General features: G+C 46.1%; 1 protein-coding gene across 1 annotated transcript in view; it reads left to right on the forward strand.

Moving 5' to 3' along the window:
• Positions 1-15,274, forward strand: part of GABRP (gamma-aminobutyric acid type A receptor subunit pi) — a 172,007-nt gene extending 156,733 nt beyond the window's left edge. Inside the window, exon 10 of the mRNA XM_075343387.1 lies at positions 14,987-15,274. Within this exon, the coding sequence (XP_075199502.1) occupies positions 14,987-15,274 (288 nt within the window). The remainder of the gene's footprint in view (positions 1-14,986) is intronic.
• Positions 15,275-24,739: the final 9,465 nt, after the last annotated feature.

The raw sequence follows: 24,739 nt of genomic DNA on the forward strand, positions 1-24,739 counted from the left end.
GGGTGTGAATCCACTACATCACTGACAGGGCGTCTCCTGGAGGGGCATGATTAAGTGTCTACCGGGTATTCTCTAGAGTGTCTGATGGTGAGAATAGGCTGGGCTGCTGGTAGACATCAGGTACCACTCCAGTGCAGTCCATGGGACTGCAGCAGCTAACCAGAGGGACAGGTGTGTGGCTATGAAGTACAGAAGGGAAAAGACAAAGACATAATCACAATCTGAGATCATCGCAGGCATCTCAGGCTCAATACACATAACCGAGATCAGAATCAGAGATGGCGAGTAGGGCAGCACCTAGAAGACGTGCAAATGTTCGATGTAAGGCTATGTGCGCACTGGGAAATGGAATTTTCTTGAGAAAATTCCGCATGCTGTCAAAGATTACCGCACCCGCGGTAAAAAAAACGCGGGAAACCGCACCCGAAAACCGCATGCGGTTTGCTGCGGTTTTACCGCGGTATTGTTCGCGGTATTGCCGCGGTTTTGCCGCGTGCGGGTTGGGATGTGCTTTATTGCATTCAATGCAATAAAGCACATTGAAGAAAAAAAAAAAAAAAAGTCATTTAATTCTGAGATAGTAGATAGACAGAAGAATAGATAGAGGGATAGATAGATAGACAGACAGATAGAGGGATAGATAGAGGGATAGATAGAGGGATAGATAGAGGACAGATCGCTGCATTTCCCACGGTCGGTAGTGAGTTCACATTACCGGCCGTGGGAAATGACCGGTAATTACCTCTGCTGTCTGCTGCATTCATTCAGCGCTGTGTCTGTGACAGTCGAGCCTGGATGTAAGCAGCACAGGACCTGTGGATTACGCCGGAGCGGTGGATTACGCCGGAGCTTTGGTGCGGGAGGGGTTAATAAAATGGTGAACGAGGCTTGTTTGTTTTATTTAAAATAAAGGATTTTTCTGTGTGTGTGTTTTATTCACTTTACTTACGGGTTGATCATGTCAGCTGTCTCATAGACGCTGCCATGATCAAGCCTGGAGTTAATGGCGGTGGTCCCCCACCATCATTAACCCCTTGTATTACCTTGCTGCCACTGCTACACGGCAGCAAGAAGAGCCGAGGACACGCTGGTGCTGCCGCATAATGCATGCGACAGTGCCGGGGCAGCTGCGGCTGATATTCTCGGCTGCGGGAGGGGGAGTGAGGCAGGGGACATTATCCCTGCCCCTCTCCCTCCCCAGCCTGAGAATACCGGGCCGCCGCTGTGTGCTTACCTCGGCTGGAAGGTAAATATGCAGCGGAGCCCACGTTCTTTGTTTTCTATATTTCCGTTTTCTTTCTATGTGTGTTCTATGTGTCTGTGTCTATGTGTTCTATGTGTCTGTGATGTGTGTGTGTGTGTGATCTGTGTGTGTTTACTCTCTGCACGGCTTCCTCTTCATGTAATGACATCACTTCCCTGCAAACCGCAGACAAGCGATGTACATTACCGGAGGTAAACCGCGAAATACCGCAGGGAATAACGCAGGAAAACGCAGTGAACCGCACAGAATTTGCTGCCTGCGTTATTCCCTGCGGGATTTCATGATTAACATTGGAGTCAATGGAGTGAAATCCCGCAGCGATGTGCGGAAAAGAATTGACATGCACTTGTTTTTGCTTCGGGATTCCCGCAGCAAAACATGCAGCTGTCAAATTCCGCCTAGTGCGCACAGGATTTTTTTTCTCCATAGGACTTGCTGGTGATTCACTGCAGAGATGTTATGAACATTTTCTGCAGCGAAACATGCAGCAAATCCGCGGAAAATCCGCGGCAAAATCCGGTAAGTGCGCACATAGCCTTACAGTACCCCTCTAGTATCCCTTCTTTTTTGACTAGTACAGCGGAAAAAAACAAGATGACAGGGACAAAGATATTCTCCAGGATCTCTCCTCAAGTCCAAATCCCTTCCAGTCAATCAGATAGAAGGTCCTCCACCAAACCTTTTTAGTATGCATTATATCCTGCACCTTGAAGACATCCAAGGAATCCTCAGAAATAGCGATAGCAGAGGTAGCATTGGGCTTTAAGAAGTGATTCAAGACCCCTGGCTTCAAGAGTGAGACATGAAAGGCATTTGGGATCAGTAAACTCACAGGGATTAGAAGACAGTAGTTCACTAGATAAACTTGCCTAAGGGTACCGTCACACTTTAGCGACGCAGCAGCGATCCCACCAGCGACCTGACCTGGTCAGGATCGCTGCTGCGTTGCTACATGGTCGCTGGTGAGCTGTCAAACAGGCAGATCTCACCAGCGACCAGTGACCAGCCCCCGGCCAGCAGCGACGTGCAAGCGACGCTGCGCTTGCACGGAGCCAGCGTCTGGAAGCTGCGGACACTGGTAACTAAGGTAAACATCGGGTATGGTTACCTGTTACGAGGGGGACCCGGGGAAGCGTGCCAAGATGGTATATGGACAGCTTCCGCCGGTCAAGGTCCACTGTGCGGTGTAAGGGACCGCTGCTATGGTGGGAGAAGAGTGAGCGGGTTGCTGCTAGCGATCATCTGGAATGTCACAGACGATCTGCGTACACCTGTCCGCCCTAACCCGTAAGGGTTGTATGGCACGGGGCTCACAACTCGGTGTACCTGTTGCACGGGGACGCACAGAGGTGCCTACGCACGTGTGCCAGCTGGAGTCACAGGAATATGGCATGAGGGTAGCACAGAGGTGCCCACGCACGTGTGCTTCAGAAACCAGGTGAGTCCGACAGAGATTCAAGGAGCTCACCTGGGACAGGAACACAGCCTGTTAAACGGAATACTGCCGGAGCAGCAAGGCAGGGGCGAGACCTGCAAAATATAATGTCTGTACAGTGGCGTGGCAGCACGCTGCCAGACATCCAAACATAGAAGGACGGTCGCGCGCCGCCATGATGGCAGGAGGGGTTTTTAAGGAGATGTAGCTCCAGCCAAGGGCGGGCGCGAGACGGATGTGACCCAATCATGATCTGTGACGTCCTGGCCCGGCCAGTCAGGATTCAGCACATCACCAGCCTCGTTATCTGGCCGTGTGATACCAGTGAGCGAATCAGAAGACGTCACGTGGGGCACATGCTCAACCTCCTGCCTCTGGGTCATAAAGGCGGGATCTTCGGTTTCACAATGTGCAGAGCTAAGGGAAGTCTTGCTGCTTCCCTGAGCATCTATCCTTTGCACACTGTGCAACCACTCCGACCCTCTGCGATGCTGAGCAGGAGGACACGTGGCAGGCAAGGGATGGGAGACCACTCCATTCCTTACAAGGAGTAAACCACTAGGTGTCACCCTTCTGCTGCATCTAGGAGGAGGAAACTCCTGCAGTCTCCCAGGCCTTTGGCGCTGCTGAGTAGGAGGGCTCGCAGCAGACAAGGAATGGGGGACCACCTCATTCCTTGCAAGAGGAGAGCCACGAGATGTAACATTACCCCCCGGTCTAGGGCCCCCCCGCCGCCTGTGCTCAAAGGCTGCTACCAAACCCGGAGCGTGGACATGATCCTCCAATTCCCAGGTCCTATGCTTCGGTCCACGACCGACCCACTCCACGAGGAAGTACCTCTTGCCCTGAACGATTTTTGTTTTAACCAACCTCGCTACTTCAGGATTGTCGGACGAGGAGTCGGCCGTCGGCCACCAATCATGCCTGGCCTCTAGAACTCTGGTCCTTTTGGACCTGAAGAGGCCCATGACCTTGGAGGTATGGTCCCAGGAAAGTACATCGTTCCGTAACCTAGGGGGAACGAGGGTCTGGCCAGATGGCACCAGGTCTAGGGGAGTGGGTGACCCGGTGGTCCCGAGGTGTTCTTTACATGACCCTGCCCAGGACGAGATCTCCCCTGTTGTCCAGTTGAGTATCGGAGCATGCCGTTTCAACCAGGGGAGTCCTAGTAGGATCTCATCCGTCCCTTCTGGAAGCACCAGAAAGGACACCTGCTCATGGTGGCCTGGTGGTACATCCATCCTGAGAGGGACGGTGATCTGGGTAATGGGTTTGACAAGTAGGGACCCGTTGACTACCTGGACACTGATTGGTTTAGGCAACAGGACCAGGGGAACAGAGTACCTAGTTGCCAGGGAGGCTGAAATGAAATTGCCGTCAGCGCCAGTGTCTAAGCAAGCCAGGGCAGGGAAGACAGTGGTGCCGAACTGCAACTGGGCGCTGAGGGTTAATTTAGAAGGAGAGGCAGCGTCTAGGGTTCCTCCTCTGATGGAAACCAGACTTTGTCTCTTTTCCGATGGTTTTGAACATCGAGTAGCTACATGTCCCCTCTGCCCACAGGCAAAGCAAACGACCAGCGGCCGAGAGCCTGTGGTAGAGGAGACCACCTTGGAGACTTCCATGGGCTCCACAGAGTCATCAACAGAACTGGCTGGGAGACTGGTCTGGTGGGGAAGGAGAGTCAGAGGCTCTGTAGGCCAGGTAGACGTGGGTGCCGAAGAGACCTCGAGCCTCCGCTCCGCATGGCGGATGTCTATGCGAGAAGCAAGCCGTATCAAGGCCTCTAAGGTGGTCGGCACATCACGCGTGGCCAGCGCGTCTTTGACGAACCCTGCCAGACCCTCCCAGAACACAGGGACAAGGATTTTATCTGGCCAGTCCAGCTCTGCGGCGAGTGTCCTGAACTGCACTGCAAAGTCCCCGACTGAAGTGGACTTTTGCCGAAGGCGTAGGAGTCGCAGCGCGGAGTCGTGGGTGACTTGAGGCCCGAGGAACACCTTTCTCATGGCCTCAAGATAAACTGGAAGGTGATTCACCACCCGATCTCCGCGCTCCCACAACGGCGTGGACCATTTTAGCGCTCTCCCTGTGAGCAGGGACTGGACGAATGCTACTTTCGCCTTCTCAGTAGCATAAAGAGTGGCGGACATCTCCAAGTAGGTGGTAACCTGGTTTATGAAACCACGGCACTCGGAGCTGTCCCCGTTGAAGCGCTCTGGGAGCGCAAGGCGAGGCGACTTTCCGCTCAATTCCACAGCCTGAGTAGCCGCTTGGGTGGCAATTGTCGCTAGAGCAGCCTTATCGGGGGAAGACCGCTCCACAGCTGCCAATCGTGACTCCAACTGCTGCACATAACGCAGCAACTGCTGCTGCTCTTCTGCCATAGCCAGACCTTTGGCGTGACCGTAATGTTACGAGGGGGACCCGGGGAAGCGTGCCAAGATGGTATATGGACAGCTTCCGCCGGTCAAGGTCCACTGTGCGGTGTAAGGGACCGCTGCTATGGTGGGAGAAGAGTGAGCGGGTTGCTGCTAGCGATCGTCTGGAATGTCACAGACGATCTGCGTACACCTGTCCGCCCTAACCCGTGAGGGTTGTATGGCACGGGGCTCACAACTCGGTGTACCTGTTGCACGGGGACGCACAGAGGTGCCTACGCACGTGTGCCAGCTGGAGTCACAGGAATATGGCACGAGGGTAGCACAGAGGTGCCCACGCACGTGTGCTTCAGAAACCAGGTGAGTCCGACAGAGATTCAAGGAGCTCACGTGGGACAGGAACACAGCCTGTTAAACGGAATACTGCCGGAGCAGCAAGGCAGGGGCGAGACCTGCAAAATACAATGTCTGTACAGTGGCGTGGCAGCACGCTGCCAGACATCCAAACATAGAAGGACGGTCGCGCGCCGCCATGATGGCAGGAGGGGTTTTTAAGGAGATGTAGCTCCAGCCAAGGGCGGGCGCGAGACGGATGTGACCCAATCATGGTCTGTGACGTCCTGGCCCGGCCAGTCAGGATTCAGCACATCACCAGCCTCGTTATCTGGCCGTGTGATACCAGTGAGCGAATCAGAAGACGTCACGTGGGGCACATGCTCAACCTCCTGCCTCTGGGTCATAAAGGCGGGATCTTCGGTTTCACAATGTGCAGAGCTAAGGGAAGTCTTGCTGCTTCCCTGAGCATCTATCCTTTGCACACTGTGCAACCACTCCGACCCTCTGCGATGCTGAGCAGGAGGACACGTGGCAGGCAAGGGATGGGAGACCACTCCATTCCTTACAAGGAGTAAACCACTAGGTGTCACCCTTCTGCTGCATCTAGGAGGAGGAAACTCCTGCAGTCTCCCAGGCCTTTGGCGCTGCTGAGTAGGAGGGCTCGCAGCAGACAAGGAATGGGGGACCACCTCATTCCTTGCAAGAGGAGAGCCACGAGATGTAACAGTTACCCGATGTTTACCTTGGTTACCAGCGCACACCGCTTAGCTTAGCGTGTGCAGGGAGCAGGAGCCGGCACTGGCAGCGTGAGAGCTGCGGAGGCTGGTAACGAAGGTAAATATCGGGTAACCACCTTGGTTACCCCTTGTTTACAGCTTACCGCAGGCTGTCAGACGCCGGCTCCCTGCACATTCAGGATTGTTGCTCTCTCGCTGTCACACACAGCGATGTGTGCTTATCAGCGGGAGAGCAACAATAAAAAAACGAACCAGGGCTGTGTGTAACGAGCAGCGATCTCACAGCAGGGGCCAGATCGCTGCTCAGTGTCACACACAGCGAGATCGCTAATGAGGTCACTGCTGCGTCATAAACACCGTGACTCAGCAGTGATCTCAGTAGCAATCTCGCTGTGTGTGAAGTACCCCTAAAGATTTTGTACAGACCAAGGTACCAGCAAGCAAAGGTGTACAAAGGCATCTTCAGGTTTATATTCCAGAGTGACAGTCAGACTTTATCTTCAAGAAGATACTGAGGTGGCAAACCTCTCTTCTTTTCTTTATCCAAGACACGGCCTTAAGAAGTGAAGGCTGAGTCTATTGCCAAATTTGTAGAAATTCGCCACACAAGGCATCAGCTTCAGGTACCCCGGTGGAAGCAGACATAGGAGAGAATGCTGGGAGTATACCACAAAGAATGGAGATGTTCCAGGAGAATCCCCAACGTGGTTATTGTAGGACAACTTTGCCCAGGGGAGTAGTTGTACCCAGTCATCCTGATGGGCACAAATGAAATGACGAACATAGTTTTCAAGAATCTGATTAACCCATTCTACTTGCCCCGTGGTCTGCAGATGGTATGCAGAGAAAAAATTCTGCTGAACATTCAGCATCTTGCACAGAACTCTCCAAATCTTGAAAGGTAACTGGACTCCATAATCAGAGGATACAGTATGTGGAGGGAAGATCTCCGAGACTAAACACATGCTGGAAGAACTGCACAATGAGCTTAGGAGCAGAGGAAAGACCAACCAGAGTAATAAAGTGAGCCATCTTTGAGAACCAATCCACCAAAACCTAGGTGATGTTGCAATCCTCAGCAAGAGGCAGGTCCATATAAAGTCCATAGCAATATGTTGCCATTGAGTGGAAGGAACTGACAGGGGCTGGAGGAGACCAGCAGGTTTGTCCCTGGAAGAATTATTCCTGGAAGATTGTGAACAGGTGTTTACAAAGTCCAGGACATCCTTGACCATCGAGGGTCACCAAAAGCAATGAGCAATTGGCTCAGTGGACTGGTGTATGTCCATATGACCAACCAACTTGGACATATTGACAGAAATCTACTAACAGAAGGGACAAAAGTTTTTTCAGCAGGAATGTCTTTTAAAAGAACTGGAGCCACTTCGACAACATTTCCTGGGTTAAATATATCCTGCGGTTCATTCTCTGAATCAGCCACATGAAAGAATCAAGACTGAGCATCCACTGTTATGTTCTTCTCAACAAAACAGAAGTGCAACTCTAAGAAGAGCACCCCCCTGGCTTGGTGGAGATTTAACCATTGAGTGGCCTGCAGAAATGTTAAGTTTTTATGTTCCATGCAAATTATAACTGGAGAGCTCCGACCTTCCAATAGATGTCTCCATTTTTCAAGCGACATCTTAATTGCCAGTAGTTCGCAATCTACAATAGTATAGCTTCGCTCAGCCAAAGAGAACAGTTTAAAGAAGAAACCACAGGAGACAAGCCTCCTCAAAGAAGTCCTTTGCAGAAGGATTGCTCCAGCATCGATAGAGGAGGCATCAACCTCCAGAAGGAACTGTGTGTTAGGATCAGAGTGGTGCAATACCTGACTTCTCACGAAGGCCTCTTTCAAGTGTTGAAAAAATAACGACTGACTCAAACCAAAATTTGGTATTAGCTATCTTTATGGCTAAAATGGAAATGGGTGCCATGAGGGAAAAGAAGTGTGGAATAAATTGCCTCTAGAAGTTGGTGAAACCCATGAAGCGCTGAATGGCATGCAGAACTTGAGGACGAGACCAGGAAAGTTCAGCAGAAACCTTCTCTGGATCTATCTCAAGACCTGGTTTTAGACTATGTAGCCAAGGAAGGGCAAAGTATTTTTTTCAAAGACACATTTGGACAACTTGGTGAACACATTATTCTCATGGAGCATTGCAGAACGTGACAGACTTCTGCTCTCTGTGGGTAGAAAGATCAGATGAGAATATCAGGTTGTCGTCCAAATATATCACCAAGGAAACATAGAGAAGGTCCCTTAAAATGTTGTTAATTAATTCCTGAAAAACAGCAGGTACGTTGTACAGGACAAAGGGCATGGCAAAATACTTGTAGTGACTGTCACAAGTATTGAAGGCCGTCTTCTATTTGTCACCCTTGCAGATTCGGATCACGTTATAAGCCCCTCTCAGATCCAATTTAGTGAAGATCTTTTCCCCTAGGATTCTGTCCAATAACTCAGGGAACAACAGCTGAAGATACTTCTTCTTGATGGTCATTTTGTTGAGACCCTTATAATCAATGTAGAGATCCATCCTTCTAAGGCTATATGCGCACGTGTGCGCTCTGCACTGCACCTAAAAGGTGCGCTTCAGAGCGCAGCTGAAAAGCTCCATTCTGAAGCGCATGGTGCCGGCAGAGAACGTGCGCTCTGCATGCTGCCTCTCCCTATAGACAGCATGCAAACCACACGAAAGAAGGGACATGTCACTTCTTAGAACGCAGCGATTCGGGCAGCAGCCGAATCACTGCGTTCTAATAGGCCACGTGCGCACGGCTCCTGCACAATCTCCATAGATTGTGCAGGGGACGCAGGATGCATGCAGTTACGCAGCGGGGCAGAACGCAGTGTAACTGCATGCAATACGCACACGTGCGCACATCCCCTTAGTCACGAAGAAAAAGCTGACTTTAGCCAGGGAAGAGGATATACAGATGAATACTTGGCCAAGTTTTCTTGAAAGTATTTGGATAGATCGGCGGGGCAATCATAAGGTCTGTGTGGTGGCAAGACCTCAGCCTTATTTTCACAGAAGACATCTGCAAAGGCACGATAATATAGACAGGCAGAGATACAAGGTTCTTAGGCACAGAGGACTGAGTTTCTGGTGAGACCTTGATGAGGCAGTTGGCAGCACAGTGCATACCCCAGTGCAGCACTTGACCAGAAGACCAGTCAATAACCACTGCATGATTATAGGGAAACAGACCTGCTTTTTTATATATATATATATATATATATATATATATATATATATATATATATATATAAATGTGGCGTCCCTGACCTGGTCAGGCACCACTGAGTACTGCACCCATGCTGGGACAGTGCTTCCAGGTAGTTTCAAATGCCGGGATAGGGTGTGCATGTGCGCGCACAGACACATAGCAACCAGGTCTCCCACACCTTAGAGGGGACCCTTGGGCAGACCCAAGAGGGGGCTTTCCTCCACATCTCATCTAGAGGTGTAGGAGAGGGGCTGGAAGCTAGGTTGCAGCGGCTGTCAGGAAAGTAGGGGGAGCTAGCCAGTCTGGTGGTGGAGAGCGCGGAAGAAGTGGCCTGAGGAGAGACGCGCGCGGACACGCTAGTTAGACCCTGCACATGAAGTAACCGTTAGCGGGGGAGAACGGTTACCGGCCAGTCAGTCAGAAAGACGCTGAGGGAGTTAGGTGGTCGAGTACGGGGACTGCTGGTGACTAGGCACGAACGGGGAACAAGTCCCTAGAGTAGATGTCCATTTATTGATCTGCTAAACCTGCCGGTGAGGGTAACTACAAGTCCCTCACCAACCATCTAGAGTCCGGGCCTCAGCAGCAACGAGGGGGCCCAAAAGGGGGATCGAGCCTGTAGCCATCTCCCTTGGTCCACGCTGCCGGCAAACGGTCCAAAAAGTGGAGAAAAGGCAGTAGTGCAAAAAGAGAATGAAGATTTCAGCTCACCGTTACAAGCCAAACACCGCTCCCCATTCAGATCCAGCGCACGTAAAGCTCTGCTGCTGAGTGTCCTGGAAACATATTGGAAAGAAGAAAATCCAGCGCAATCCTTGGGGTATATTAAAAAGTCCAAATTTATTTGCAAAAATAGTTAAAATACAGTGGTGTGGCTATAAATTGCAGGGGGGTATGCCTCATAGAACTACGCGTTTCGACACATAGTCAGTATTTTTCAAGGGGTTATCCGAACAAAGAAGTGCTAGGAAGGCGAGTTAACGGTTACCCTTAGACCAGCCTAAAGGATACCTGGTTTCACCTGGTTAATCTCAGCATCGCCCGGGTTACCTCACAGAACATCTGAAAGTGAGTAAAGAACAGTTGAAAGACATCTTGGACTGAGACTGAGTTATTCTGGGACCTGTTGTTCCACGCACCCGAGCCCCTGGGGCCAGCCTCACTCACGGGAGGCCACACCATCAGACTGCAGTCTCCATCAGCCCCAGACGCTTGTTAAATCTGCAGTGGCGGTCACCCATATCCCTGACCACAAAACGTGAGTGGCACCACGACTCCTATATATATAAAACCGACATACCTGTAGCCAGATATACCAAAAAGTGGAGAGCCTGTGGCGTCCCTGAAGGTGAAGTGGTGTCCCTGGGCCGACCGCTGCAGGTGGGCTCCACATCCACAGTATAAAGTAATAAATAACACCACAATGGTACAGTAGAATGCCATATACAGACAGAAGACAATTAATAAACACAAGACTCGGCATTTAGGGACATTGAGACACTGAAAAGTACACTGACATGATGTCTTTAAGAATTAAAAAGAGTAATTTTATTGAAATAAACAATATATAGAAATATGTATAAAGAAATGGTGACCGTCTACCTCATATTCAAAACCTTCCTCCCCTTTATATCACTGTTGACTGTATTAGCTATTTTGTACAATTCAATATTTCTTTGCACTTATGCACAAGTAATTGATTACTGAGTCTTTATATATTCATTATGACTTGGGGCACTTTTTGGTATACATTTCTTTACGATGAATTATTAGTTACACATGCACACATTGGATATCAGTGCTGCAGTGCCACCCTGTGGTGAGTTGTAGGTATCTTAGTTGGTGATTTACAATTTATCATCTTATTGTATTCCATGGTGCACTATATACTTCTTTGATATTTAGCATATACGATTTGTTTATAATATCATCATCCATCCTTGATACAACCAGATAAACCCCTCCAGAAGGTCACTATTAGAGCTTCACTGTTTCATGAAACCTTTGTCGCCAAGGTACAGAAGCGTAAGGCATACTGGGCCATGGCGTCCGATTTCGGTTTCAGGGACAAAACGGATGAAGCAGCCGAGGAGGTGCAGCCAGGAACCTTATATACCGCTCAGAAAATCTCCAGGGTCTTCCCAACATCGTGGGTCTCTGGACTACTACATCAAATTTACAGTAATACAATCTGTACATTGACTACTCTACATTGTATCAAGCTGTAATATCTTCAGTGTTGTTGCATGAAACGTTATAATAAAATATTTACAAAATATGAGGGGTGTACTCACTTTTGTGATATATGTGTGTGTTAATTTCACTGCCATTTTGGTTCTGTTAGTGCCATTCATATCTCCCCAAACTGAAAATGAACTTAAATTGCCACCTGCAAGTTCAGTGTGAAATATTCTTATGAAATAATTGAGCATATAAATCAAGCAGCTGTCCCATTATAACTACTTCTTTCAGAACACATGAAGCGCTATTGAGAGTGTTTGATTTTCATGTTTACACTGTCTGAGCTCGGCCTATGGTCAAAGTAATTAAGAGTTTAAGGGGTACTTTGCACGTTGCGACATCGCTACTTCGATATCGTCGGGGTCAAATCGAAAGTGACGTACATCCGGCGCCGGTAACGGCGTCACAACATGTAAAGCCTAGGATAGAAGATGACCGAGCGTGAAACAGTCAAAAATCGGTGATCTGTGTCACGTCGGTCATTTTCATAATGTTGGTGCGTCCGCAGGTACGATGTTGTTTGTCGTTCCTGTAGCTCCACACATCGCTGTGTATGAAGCCGCAGGAGCAACAAACATCTCCTTACCTGCGCCCGCCGTCCACCGGCAATGCGGAAGGGAGAAGGTGGGCGGGATGTTTACACCCCGCTCATCTCTGCCCATCCGCTTCTATTGGACGGCCGATTAGTGACATTGCGGTGACGTCGCGGTGACGCCGAAAGCACCGCCTCCTTGAAGGAGGGATTGTTCGGCAGTCACACCAATGTCGCCGACCAGGTAAGTGCGTGTGAAGCTGCTGTAACGATAATGTTCGCTACGGCAGCTATCACATGATATCGCATGTGCGACGGGGGCGGGTATTATCGCGCTCGGCATCGCTATCATTGGCTAGCGATGTCACAGCGTGCAACGTACACCTTAGGCTCATTTTGTTGAGAAGAGTGTACAATATTCAGCACATGCTGTGGTTAGGGGGAAGAGGAAAGCTCTTGGGCTCTGACAGATCAAATTAATGTTATTAAATTAATCAAGAACTTTTCAAGCTGAATTTAAAAGTTAACCCCTTCACCACCTTGTGATCTTCCGTTTTTGTGCTTTGTTTTTTCCTCCATTCTTCCAATTTTTCAGTTTTTTTGACAAACAAGTTGTATTTTTTAAATTAAATTTTATTATATAGTGCATTGGAACGCGGGGAAAAAATTCAAGTGTGGTGAAATTACAGAAGAAATGCATTTCCGCAATTTTTTTTTTTATTTTTTTTATTTGCTATATTCACTTTATGGTAAAACTGACTTGGTAGTATGATTCTCCAGATCAGTACGAGATACCAAACATGTCAAGTTTTTTTCTTTATTTACGTGGTGAAAAAAAATGTAGACGTTTGTAAAAAAAAAAAAAATTTGCTTTTTGCGCCATTTTCCGATAATAGTAGCATTTTTTTCGGGACTTGAAGATAAGTGATGGCTTATTTTTTGCACCCTCAGCCAACATTTTTAATGATACTATTTTTGGGTTGATATAAAATTTTGATCTCCTCTTATTGTATTTTATTGCAATGTTCCAGAGGCCTAAGAAAAGTAATTCATGTGGTTTTAATTTTTTTTCCGTTATGCTGTTTTTTACCAATAGGATTATTTTATTTTATATTTTGACAGATAGGGCATTTCTGTAAGCAGTGATACCAAATATGTTTTGTTTTTCTTTCTTTTTTAATTATTGTTTCATTTTCAGTGGGGCAAAAGGGCAAAAGGGGGTGATATGAACTTTTCTGTTTATATATATATATATATATATATATATATATATATATATATATATATGTATATATATACTGTATATATATTTGACTCGAGATATGGGGTACTCGGTCCTGGGCCGTATATGTATGGGGAACAGTTCACTGGGTGGCTGTTGCCCGGTTCCGTGACCCTGGGGATCACTTGAAAGGGGTTATGTACATGGGAATGATAATAAAGTTTTTGTTGTGACGCCACTTGCAGGTTGCAGCTATATGGATGGAGCCACCGCTGCACAGTCTCTCTGGGACTGGCGTTAATGGCAGCCTGGATTTCGGGCCCTCCGCAATTAGTGCCAGGCCCCAGTGGGGTAGGTGATGGAGTTAGACGCGGAAAGAATGTAGGCCACACAAGGGGTTGCAGTGTAACTGGTTTCTTTACTCACAGCGTTGTTATAGCTGGCAACCCAAAGAAGGCTGGTCCTGACCACTGGTCCCCTTAGTTCCAGTGCCAGTGTGGTGACCTGGTGGCTTCTTTCCCCTGCACCTGTCTCTGGTTGGTAGGTCCCCATGGCTTGGAGCGTCTGGGGGTCCCCTCCAGGTAGTCTTTCAGTCTCTGGTCCGTATGGTGGGCAATTTGAACCCTGTAGGGTCGGTGTTGCATTCTAGTCCCTGGTTCTCCTGTCACTGCTGGTGCCCCCGGACTTTTCGGTCAGTGAGGTCCTGGATGGTCCCCTCACTGTGCAGATTTTATCAAGTCTGCCTGGAGCGTTTGTCTGACCTAGGTTTCTGTACCCCATCAGTGCTATGGTTCCGGGAGTACTTCACCGTACTACATCGGCAACCATACGCCTGGGCCCACAGGTCACCGCTACACTCTCCCGTCAGTGCGGTTACGTCCGTCTCCTCTCACTTCCACTTACTGACTGTCTGACCCCCTCCTCCCTGCTGTCGTCTAATGGACTGGATCAGTTCCACTCTTAGATGACCATCCATTGGGTCCAACCCTAGCCTGTCACCAGTCCTTGGTGAAGGGAAAAACAGGGATTATAATGTGTTTTGGTGTTACCGACACTGATCTTCTGGGTCCCTGGGGGTAGGCCCTGCTTCTTTTGACAGGATGCATTCACTATCCCCCTTGGGGAATTTGAATCTATACACAGCAGTGCATCAGCCTTGCTCTTCCACAGAAATCCCGATCTCCTATGAATGCCAGCTCACAACCAGCATTCACAGGAAGAGCGTCATGACAGAAAAAGGTCATCAGCTGACCACTGGCTGTCATGACATCCCACCAGCGCGTCTTAAATCCTGCTGTGAGAGATTGACAGCAGGATTTAACTAGTTAACAGCTGCTGGCGGATCTCCGATCCACCCCTCACTGTTAGCCCACATCAAAGCAAGGAACACGACCTATGACGTACCAGTAGATCCAAGGTCATGAAAGGTTAAAGGATGTGTCACCAGGTCAAAAATGGTCAGTGTTTGCTCTTATTTTATACTTGCTGCTCCCTTTAGTCTTTAAATTTCCAGAGATATGGGCGATTTATACCTGATTAAATTTCATATCACGTATCGCTACTGTATACTGCACATTTTTCAATAACTCTACCTTTCACTCTTCTAGATTCCACCTGAAGAATGGGAAAATAACACGGTTCTCCTACTCAACAACGATTTGAAAGAAAGAAACACAAGCGAGGATAAAATAGAAAACAATGGATTAAAGTCAGAAAATAATACATCTACAGACCGTTCCAACTTTTGCATGAAAATAAGAGAACGATTAGACACCTTCTTAGATTTTTTCACAGTGAAAAATCCTCAAAACATTGATTATTACTCCAGAGTGACTTTTCCTGTAATATTTTTAATTGTGAATGTATTCTATTGGTCTTACTACCTCTATATGTAGGGAAGTATCCATGGCAGGAAACATTTTATGGAAATAGTGTATACATGCGAGAGTAATACAGTCCTTGCAAAATAGCATACAAATTTCTTTTATGTTACATTGGCTATTAAATGTTGAATTGATTCTAATTTTTATTGTATAATAAAGCTTGATTATCACATGAAAGGACAGCAATAAAATTCAGTTTAAAGTACAATTCACGAAAAAGACCAACTAAAGAAATACCGTTTCCCAAAAAATAAGACTTACCCCAAAAATAAGCAATAATAGGATTTGGGGCTTTTTTTGAGTATGATTAAAGTAAAATATAAGTCCTACTCCAAAAATAAGCCCTAGTTGTGGTTCCATAAGGAAGTGTCCAAGTAGGTAGAAAAGTTAAAGAATACTGCAGGTCCCTTCATCAAAGAAAGCAGACCTCCGCAAAAGAAAGCAGATACCCTTAAAAGAAAGCAGACCCCCACAAAAAAAAAATCTTAATCACCAGACCCCAAACAAGTACAGTTGGCAAGTGCTGATGGTGCATGTGTTCTCACACAGAGGTCCCTCGCTGCTCCAGATGTATTTCACTGCAGCTGTCACATACAGATTCGGTATCAGTATCACGCGTGAGTGAGTGATACTGCTTCTAGTCACCAGGGGATGCCAAACGCTGTAGGATGCAGGGGGACCTGACAGTGACACAGATTTGTGTGTGAGAGGCCATTCACTTGCCAACTCTAAAGGCCCCTTTACACACTGAGACTTTCTAGCGATCCCACCAGCGATCCCGACCTGGCCGGGATCGCTGAAAAGTCTCTGGTGAGCTGTCAAACAAGCAAACCTGGCCAACGACGCAGCAGCGATACGGACCTGCAGAACGACCTAGCTGGTCGTTGGAGATGTGTCAAAGCAGCTATTTGAAAGGGAAGTCGCTAACGAAGTTGTTGGAACAGTGTCAAACACAACGATGCTTGCTGCGCAGTGGGAAACAAAGGACCAAAAAATGTTCCTGAGAGATGTGTAGCGATCAGCGACCTCACAGCGGGGGCCAGGTCACTGATGGGTTTCACACACTGCAATGTCGCCGGGGAGGTCGCTATTACGTCACAAAACCAGTGACGTTATAGCGATATCGCTAGCGATGTTGCAGTGTGTAAAGGGGCCTTAATTGTTTTGGGTTTGCTAAGTGCGATTCTTTTTTTTTTAGGGGATGACTGCTTTCTTTTGTGAGTAAACTTAGCAGTGCATAGATAATAATATATTTGAGCAGCTAATTAAAACCTTTTGAAAATATGGCATGTACCCACCAATATAAGAATTCCGTCACACATAGCGATGCACCAACGATCCCACCAGCGATCCGACCTGGCAGGTATCGTTGGTGCATCGCTACATGGTCGCTGGTGAGCTGTCAATCAGGCAGATCTCACCAGCGACCAGCCACCAACGACTCGTGTAACGATGCTGCGCATGGTAACCAGGGTAAATATCGGGTAACTAAGCAAAGCGCTGTGCTTGGTTACCCGATATTTAACCTGGTTACCAGCGTACACCGCTTACAGGCTGATAGCACTGGCTCTCTGTATATGTAGCTAGGATACACATCGGCTTACTAAGCAAAGCGCTTTGCTTAGTTACCCAATATATACCCTGGCTACGTGTGCAGGGAGCCAGCACTGCACCAGTGGTGTATGCTGGTAACCAGGGTAAATATCGGGTAATCAAGCAAAGCACTTTGCTTAGTTACCCAATATTTACCCTGGTTACCAGCGTACGCTGCTTACAGATAGTCGGTGCTCGTTGGTCTCCCACCGTCAAACACGCCGATGTGTGCTGCACAGAGGGAGACCAACGAGCAAAAAAAGGTCCTGATTGTTTTATATCGATCAGCAACCTCGCAGCAGGGGCCCGCTCGCTGCTGCTTGTCACACACAGTGACATCGCTGGCGAGGTTGCTGATACGTCACAAAAGCTGTGATGTTTCAGCGATCTCGCTATGTGTGACGGGGCCTTAAGACTAGTTCTGCACCATGAAAATAGCAGATCAAATAAGAAAATGTGCATCTGCACAAGTAATAGAATTTCAAGAAAATGTTGATGTTCCAGAATGTGATGACATGATTATATTTGAATAAATATTGATTTATTTTTTTTGTCCAAAAATAAATGTGGATTGTTGTTTATGGAAAATTCTAAGACATCCCCTGAAAATAAGCCTTAGCGCATCTTTTGGAACAAAATAAAAATGTAAGACACTGTGTTATCTTTGGGAAAACACAAAGAGAAGACATGGAAAAGAAAAAATAATTTTACATTTAGAGTATCTGTAATTTCTCCTTACATGACTGTTTGGGTATTCTTCATGAAATAACAATTCTGAAACAATTTTTTTAGAATTCATATTCCCTTACTACTTTATTTTTTTCTAAAAATAAATAGATTAACTGACAACTGGGTATTTCCACTTTGGTGGTATCCTCACACAGTCCTACTGCGCAGTTGATGTTTACAAAATGAAAGGTAACTCCCAATTGCTATTTAATAAATATATTTGGGTGGTAAATTATATAAAATATTATATTATGAATAACAGTATGCAGAAAAGATGTCACAAGTATATAGATGCTTTTGGGAGGAAAGAGAGGAATTCAAGTATTTATGACTAAGGACTTTGTTGTTATTAATTCTTAAGTCCGAAACGCGTAAAGAGCCCCTATGCGTTGAAATTGTATGTCTTTATCTCCAGTTTCGATATGTTTTTAATTCATCAATAAAGGAAAGAATCATTTTAAACTGAAGGAATTTGTGCTGGATCCTCCTTTCCTTTTTGTTGCCATTTATGAAAATAGACATGTCAAGTGGGTTGACATGTCCTCTTTAACATATATTTTCTTCACGGGTCACTACAGAAAGTATGAAGCTAGCTCAGGAGTTGAGCCTGCTGCATACATAGCAGATTCTGGCTGTGTTATATAGCCGACATGGTCCTGCAACAACCAGAGCTGGCTCTGATTGTGCATTTTAAATATTCAAATGTAGCTGGCAGTAACTGATTTAAATCACCACTAACCAATTAAATGATGTGATTTGTGGGGAGCCAATGGGTTATCATGGAAGCCAGGTGTCTGCTGAAGGCATTTAAGGGTATTTCACACAACGATTTTTGAGGCGGGTCTGGAGCAGATATGTTCCAAAATCAGTCTGAAAAACATACAAAATGCTCAAAAGAATGAACGTATTTATGTCTTTCTTTGAACACCTGAAGAGGTTAACACTAGAAGTCCCAGAGAGGGGTCATTTAACATTTCTACCTTTGGAACCCAGAGACGGGTCAAATGACCTGAAGAATTTTAGCTAACATCCTATAATCACCGTCTTTTGTTCTGTAATTAAGGCCATTACTGTCGCACCACAGGAGGTTGTTGGTTTCCATTGAGTTTAGCCATTTAGTTTCTAGTTAGTTCTATTCAGTTTATTGTATTTGACCCTCTTTCGGGACTTCAGGCGGAGCTCGAAATTTCTGGGACTTCTAGTGTTAAAAGATGCTCAAAGCCTGAACATATAAAATTTTCTCTTTTTACAAAGACGCCATTGGTTAAAAGAAGTAAGCAGACCATTCTTGAGTAGGGATGAGCAACACTGATCTATAAAGAAGTTTGGGGTTAGTACCAGACACTTAGTGTACAGTGTTTAAATCCAAACATGAACTTCTCTCTGAAGTCGAGTTCAGAGTTTGAATGTTGTTCGGATGCTGAATAAAGTTTGTTGAAAGGCTGCAGCGCAGCCAATCAACAAGCTTTTCAGCTGTGGGCACTTCTACAGCCAATGCAACAACGCCAAGTACTGTGTTTCCTTGAAAATAAGCCCTGTAATAATCTGCTGGGCACTCTCTTTCTGTATACAGACCGTGTAATACTCTGCCTTTTTTTGGGGTGCAAAGACTGAGCATAGCATGAAATAGGGGACATGACCATGATGTTGCTGCTGCTGGTGTTAGTGGAGCTGATGCAGGTAGAGGATGTGGTTGAACATTGCCTGCTATGCGTTCAGTGGAACCCCTTCCTCCAGTGTGGCAGGACGGTCTGCATAATTTGTTAGTCCCAAGTATTGCTGCACTAATGGTGATGCCAGAACAAGCAGATGCAGTTTTGGATGGATGATAATGCCTTCAGTTTCTTTACTTAGTCTTCCACCCAGTCCCCAGCTGAAAGTGCATAGTTTGCACCTGCGGCCCATGGGCATCTGTCTTATACCTCACCATCTATCAAATCAATTGGTCCGGTGGCTGACCACCACCATGCAATGTATGTCTGATGTCGGTTTGCAAATATTCCTCCTGTTGGTGGCTGTTCACATTCAGCCACCTCACCCCTTTTTCACAGGCATTGCTAATTAAGCACCATACTTGGGTCTGGTCCACCTTTATTTATGGTTGCTGGTCTGGCACTGTGAAGGTCAGTTCTGACATAGTCCTGGTGTGTGTGTCGTCTGCTGCACATGCTGGGACTTGGGCTGCATTTTATCCGAAGTTGCTTTGCTTTTTTGCGACATGGAAGCGGTTATATAAAGGTCAGAGGTATGTATTGCTTGAATATGGTTCTGCTTTTAATTTATCTAGGAGGCTGCATGGCACAATGAAATATAAAATATAGAGTAGGACCCCCATTTTGAGATTTGCCATGATGTGGCAGGGGTGGCTCAAAAAATGGATCAATTGTTTCCTAAAAATCTCATTTTGTATTATAGTACAGTTGGAATAGATCTGTGAATTTACACTTTTACTTGATGCATGCCACTCTCAGATGTGCCGGCTCCCCTCTCTTTTTCCTTCTTATTAAGTCTAGCAAATCAGCCAAGCAGTCAAAGCCTAAAGTCATACAGCAGTCACTTCTACTTTTTTTCTACTCCAGCAGCGTCCACTCTTTGTGAATTGTGCTGCAGTTATTCCAGTTGCTTGTGCACTTTTTCTACCACACTTTTTCCTTCCACTCAACTTTCCATTAATATGCTTGGATACAGCATTCTGTGAACAGCCAGCTTCTTTAGCAATGACCCTCTGTGTCTTACCCTCCTTGTGGAGTGTGTCAATGACTGCCTTCTGGACATCTGTCAAGTCAGTAGTCTTCCCCATAATTGTGTGGCCCAATAAACCAGACTAAGGGACCATTTTAAACATTTAGGAAGTCTTTGCAGGTGTTTTGTGGTAATTATTCAAATTTTCTGAGATGACTTTTGTGTTTTCATTGGCTGTAAGCCATAATCATCAGCATTAACAGAAATAAACACTTGAAATAGATCACTCTGTAATGACTTTATATAATATATGTGTTTCCCTTTTTGAATTGAATTACTGAAATAAATTAACTTTTTGAGGATATTCTAATTTATTTAGATGCATGTTTATACTCCTAAGCTGTAATCCTCCACACAGGAAGGGTCAGAAGTCTGTGGATTTTTTTTCTTAAAGTACAGAGGAACAGGCACCAACAAAATGACCCTTTTGACCGCAAAAGAAATAAACCCCTACCTTCCGGTGAACCGCAAGATGCCCAGACTGAGCAGATGCCATCCCTAACTGCATGGGTTCATCCGGAACCACGGGAGGGCTTTCACCCCCAGGGATCTATATAAAAAGGGGTCAACACAGATCAATCCATCAGGCATTTATCAATCCGGATGGCTAAAGCCATAGCAGGCTCTAAAGACTCAGGTACTTCGTACAAAGCGAAGACATATTTTAGCTTTTCCAACAGACCCTGACAAAAATTACTTCTATTGGCGGGGTCATACCACCTGGTGTCAATGGTCCTTCTGTTGAATTCTGAAAAAATATCCTCTGCTGACCGACCCCCCCCCCATCTGAAGACTATGTAGCTTGGAGACTCGGTCCAAGTTATCATAAATGAGGTCCAGCGCCACAAAAAACTTGTTTATTGACCAAAAGGACTGAGAATCGGTCGGCAGGGAGAAGGCCCAAGACTGAGGATTCCCTTGCAGGGGTGAGAAAGCAATCCCTACCCACTGTTTCTCACTCCCTGAGGAGCAATGACAAAGCTTCAAATAAAGTTTACAAGGTTATCTGAAAACCAGAAATGTATCCCTCTCCCCAGAAAACCTATGTTCTGGTTGAGTCTGGCTGTGACCCAAGACCAGCATACCTGCAATTTTCTGCAGCTGCTGCACAACTTGTGACTGCAATTCCATCACTTCCAGAGATAAACTCTGCATCTCTTGTGTAAGAGCCCCATCTGAAATCATATTAAAAACCTGAAAAAATGGGGTTTGCTATAATGTCACGATCTGATTGCAGGTGTCATGCAGGGTGTGAGAGGACTCCCGGAGAGTGGCACAACAGAGGGAAAATCAAGAAAGCAATATAACAGAAGGCCTTGGCACTAGAGAGCAGCGGGGTCACCTTCTAACACTCACCTGAAGCTGATGCTCGCACTCCTTAATGTCCCTATATGGGTCCTTCCCATTGTGGGCGGTCACGTGCCTAGGCTGTCGCTGGCCCTGAATTCACCCTGCCTAGTGTCAAGGTCAGCAAGTGTACTCGCTACTGCAATAAGACAGCACAAGGGAGGGAAGACTGCTTCCTTTCACCCTCTGGGATGAAACTCCAACAAATTTTCATGTTGAAAAGAAAATGGCCTCCAAACGGTAGCAAAGAAGGGGCTAAATAAATATGTGTAACATTCTATCAGTGAGTATTAAGGAGTGCAGCAGCTAAAAGTCCGGCTGGTCTCTGTAGAAGAAAGGCCCTAGATTCTATTCTGATATGAGTGAGCAAAAGCATTTATTCATTCTCCCTTAGGCCGGTTTCAGACGTCTGTGTTTAAGGTACATGTGATATCCGTTTTTAACACGGATGCCACACGTACCTATCTTATTCTATTCTGTTACTCACACGTACCGTGTGAACCCTAGTGGCCCTGCACGCACACATAGAGACATGTTCATTTTTCCTCCAGCACCACAGGTGTCACACGGATCGCACACTGATGTGATCCGTTTAACATCAGTGTGACACATACCGGAGAAAACACAGGTCTTTGATTAACTAAAAAGATTTTCTATATTCACCTGTATCCAGCAATGTTTTCTTTTTATATTTAAGACCCATGTTTTCTCCGGTACGTCTCACACTGATGTCACACGTGTGACACATGTACGACCATAACCATGCGTGTGGCTTGTACCTGATTATACACGGATGTCTGAAACCGGCCTTACTCTGTCAGGCATTCCAAGCCTTTGCCTGGCTTCAAAGGGCTGATAACCTGAAGCAGCAGTTTGCACCCGGCGGCACAACACATAGAGAGGAAACAGATGGCTTGTGTGTCATCTACCAGAACACCCTATGAAGCCCTAGTGCTGACTGGCTGCCCCAGAGACACGCACTTTGAATGCTGCTGTCCAACACAGACACAGCATTTAAAGGGTTAACAGCAGCGAGCGCCCCTCAGCTCTGCACGGATTTTACAACATTTGGATCCACATTTGTAAAATCTTTTCATGGATAACTACTGTTTGATTTAGGCTGCTTTCACACTACGTTTTTTTAACATCCGTCATGAACTTTTTTTAACGCAAAAGCGGATCCAGTGCAAATGCGTTTTCATTTCAATGCATTTGCAATGGACTCGTGTTAACATGAGTTCACCTGCGTTTGCGTGCGTTATAGTGAGGATCCAGCGACTTGCAGTTTTTTAACATTTTTCAAAGACGCTGTATGTGCGCACGTTGCTTTTTACCTGCTTTTTACCTGCTTTTTTGCTGCTTTTTCTTCTGCGCTGTTTAATGCCAAAATGGATGTGTTCTTCTATTCAAGCAAAGTCTATGGGAATTTGGGTTTCTTGTTCACACTATGTTGTTCAAAATGCTGCCTTTTTGAGGCAGAACTTTGGTCAAAAACTCAGCTTTTCAAAGAAGCAACATGTCAATTGTTTTTGCCATTTGGGTTTTGCACTGCAAAGCTGAGTTTTTGACCAAAGTTCTGCCACAAAAAGGCAGCATTTTGAACAACATAGTGTGAACAAGAAACCCAAATTCCCATAGACTTTGCTTGAATAGAAGAACACATCCATTTTGGCATTAAACAGCGCAGAAGAAAAAGCAGCAAAAAAGCAGGTAAAAAGCAGGTAAAAAGCAACGTGCGCACATACCCTTATTGTAGCGTTTTTGAGCTGCGTCCAAATACTGCGAATTGCTGGATCCTGACTAAACAGCATGCAAACGCATGTGAACGCTGGCATGCTGATAGACAGGATCCTGCTTGCTCTACTGAGCATGCCCAGAAACCAGTCTCGGGTGATCAGTCCCTCTCTCTCCTCCCTCTCTCACCCTCTCTCTCCTCCCTCTCTCTCTCTGTCTTTCCCCCTTCCTCCCCTCCCTCTCTCTCCCACCTGAGAGCTGCGGACACTCGTAACCAAGGTAAATATCGGGTAACCACTTCTCTTAGTTACCCGATGTTTACGTTGGTTACGTGTACAGACGCTCGTAACCAAGATAAATATCGGGTATCCAAGCAAGTTACCCGATGTTTACCTTGGTTACGAACCTCTCCAGCTGTGAGATGCTGGCTCCCAGTCTGGCACGTTTAGTTCCCCTCACTCCCGATCACATGACTCCAATGCCCGCCCCTAAACATCCAGTGACCGGATCCTGCAAAATAACACATGCGTTAGCATGCGTTTTTTGCTGTAAAAGCAGGATCCGCTTTTACAGCAAAAAAACGTTCATGATGCATGTTAAAAAAACGTAGTGTGAAAGCAGCCTTAGATGGCCGAATAAAACTAGGTGAAAGCATATTTCTTATTGAATTAGCACCGTCTTGAGACAATTCTACAGTTACTTTTAATACTTTTATCTATCTCTTAGTCTTCTTCCAGTATGGAGAGATTCTTATAATAAAAATCTGTTTTATTTGTGTAAATTGTTTGCTATATTGCAAAATTAAAGTCAGATGATGAAGGCTTTTTGCAGGACAAGTTGTACTTTTTAATCACAGTATCCATTTTATCACCTGGTGCACTATAAAATGAGGGAAAAAAGAAAAAAACACAAATACATAATTTGCGATCCCATGCTGTAATGTCTGTATACTTTATTCCTGCATCCCCGGCCCAAGAGATGTGATATGATCAGACAGTGGTCCGTGCACAGTTGGACAAAGGCATTACACAGCACATAGCAGGGACACAGATATAAGATTATCTCAGCACAGGAATATTATTTTTTTTTGTAAAAAAAAAAATACATCCAACTGTATAAATTATTATTATTCTAAAATCTGTTGATTAAAATCAACTTTAAAGTGAACATTGTTCTTGGGAAAACCACTTTAACCCCCCACCCCCACCCCCGAGCCAGTTTTCACCCTAATGACCTAGCTATTTTTTGCAATTCTGACCAGTGTCACTATGACAGGTTATAACTCTGAAACGCTTCTACGGATCCCGGTGATTCTCAGAATATTTTATTGTG

The sequence above is a fragment of the Anomaloglossus baeobatrachus genome, chromosome 4 (genome assembly GCF_048569485.1).
Source record: "Anomaloglossus baeobatrachus isolate aAnoBae1 chromosome 4, aAnoBae1.hap1, whole genome shotgun sequence".
In the NCBI taxonomy this organism is placed as follows: Eukaryota; Metazoa; Chordata; class Amphibia; order Anura; family Aromobatidae; genus Anomaloglossus; species Anomaloglossus baeobatrachus.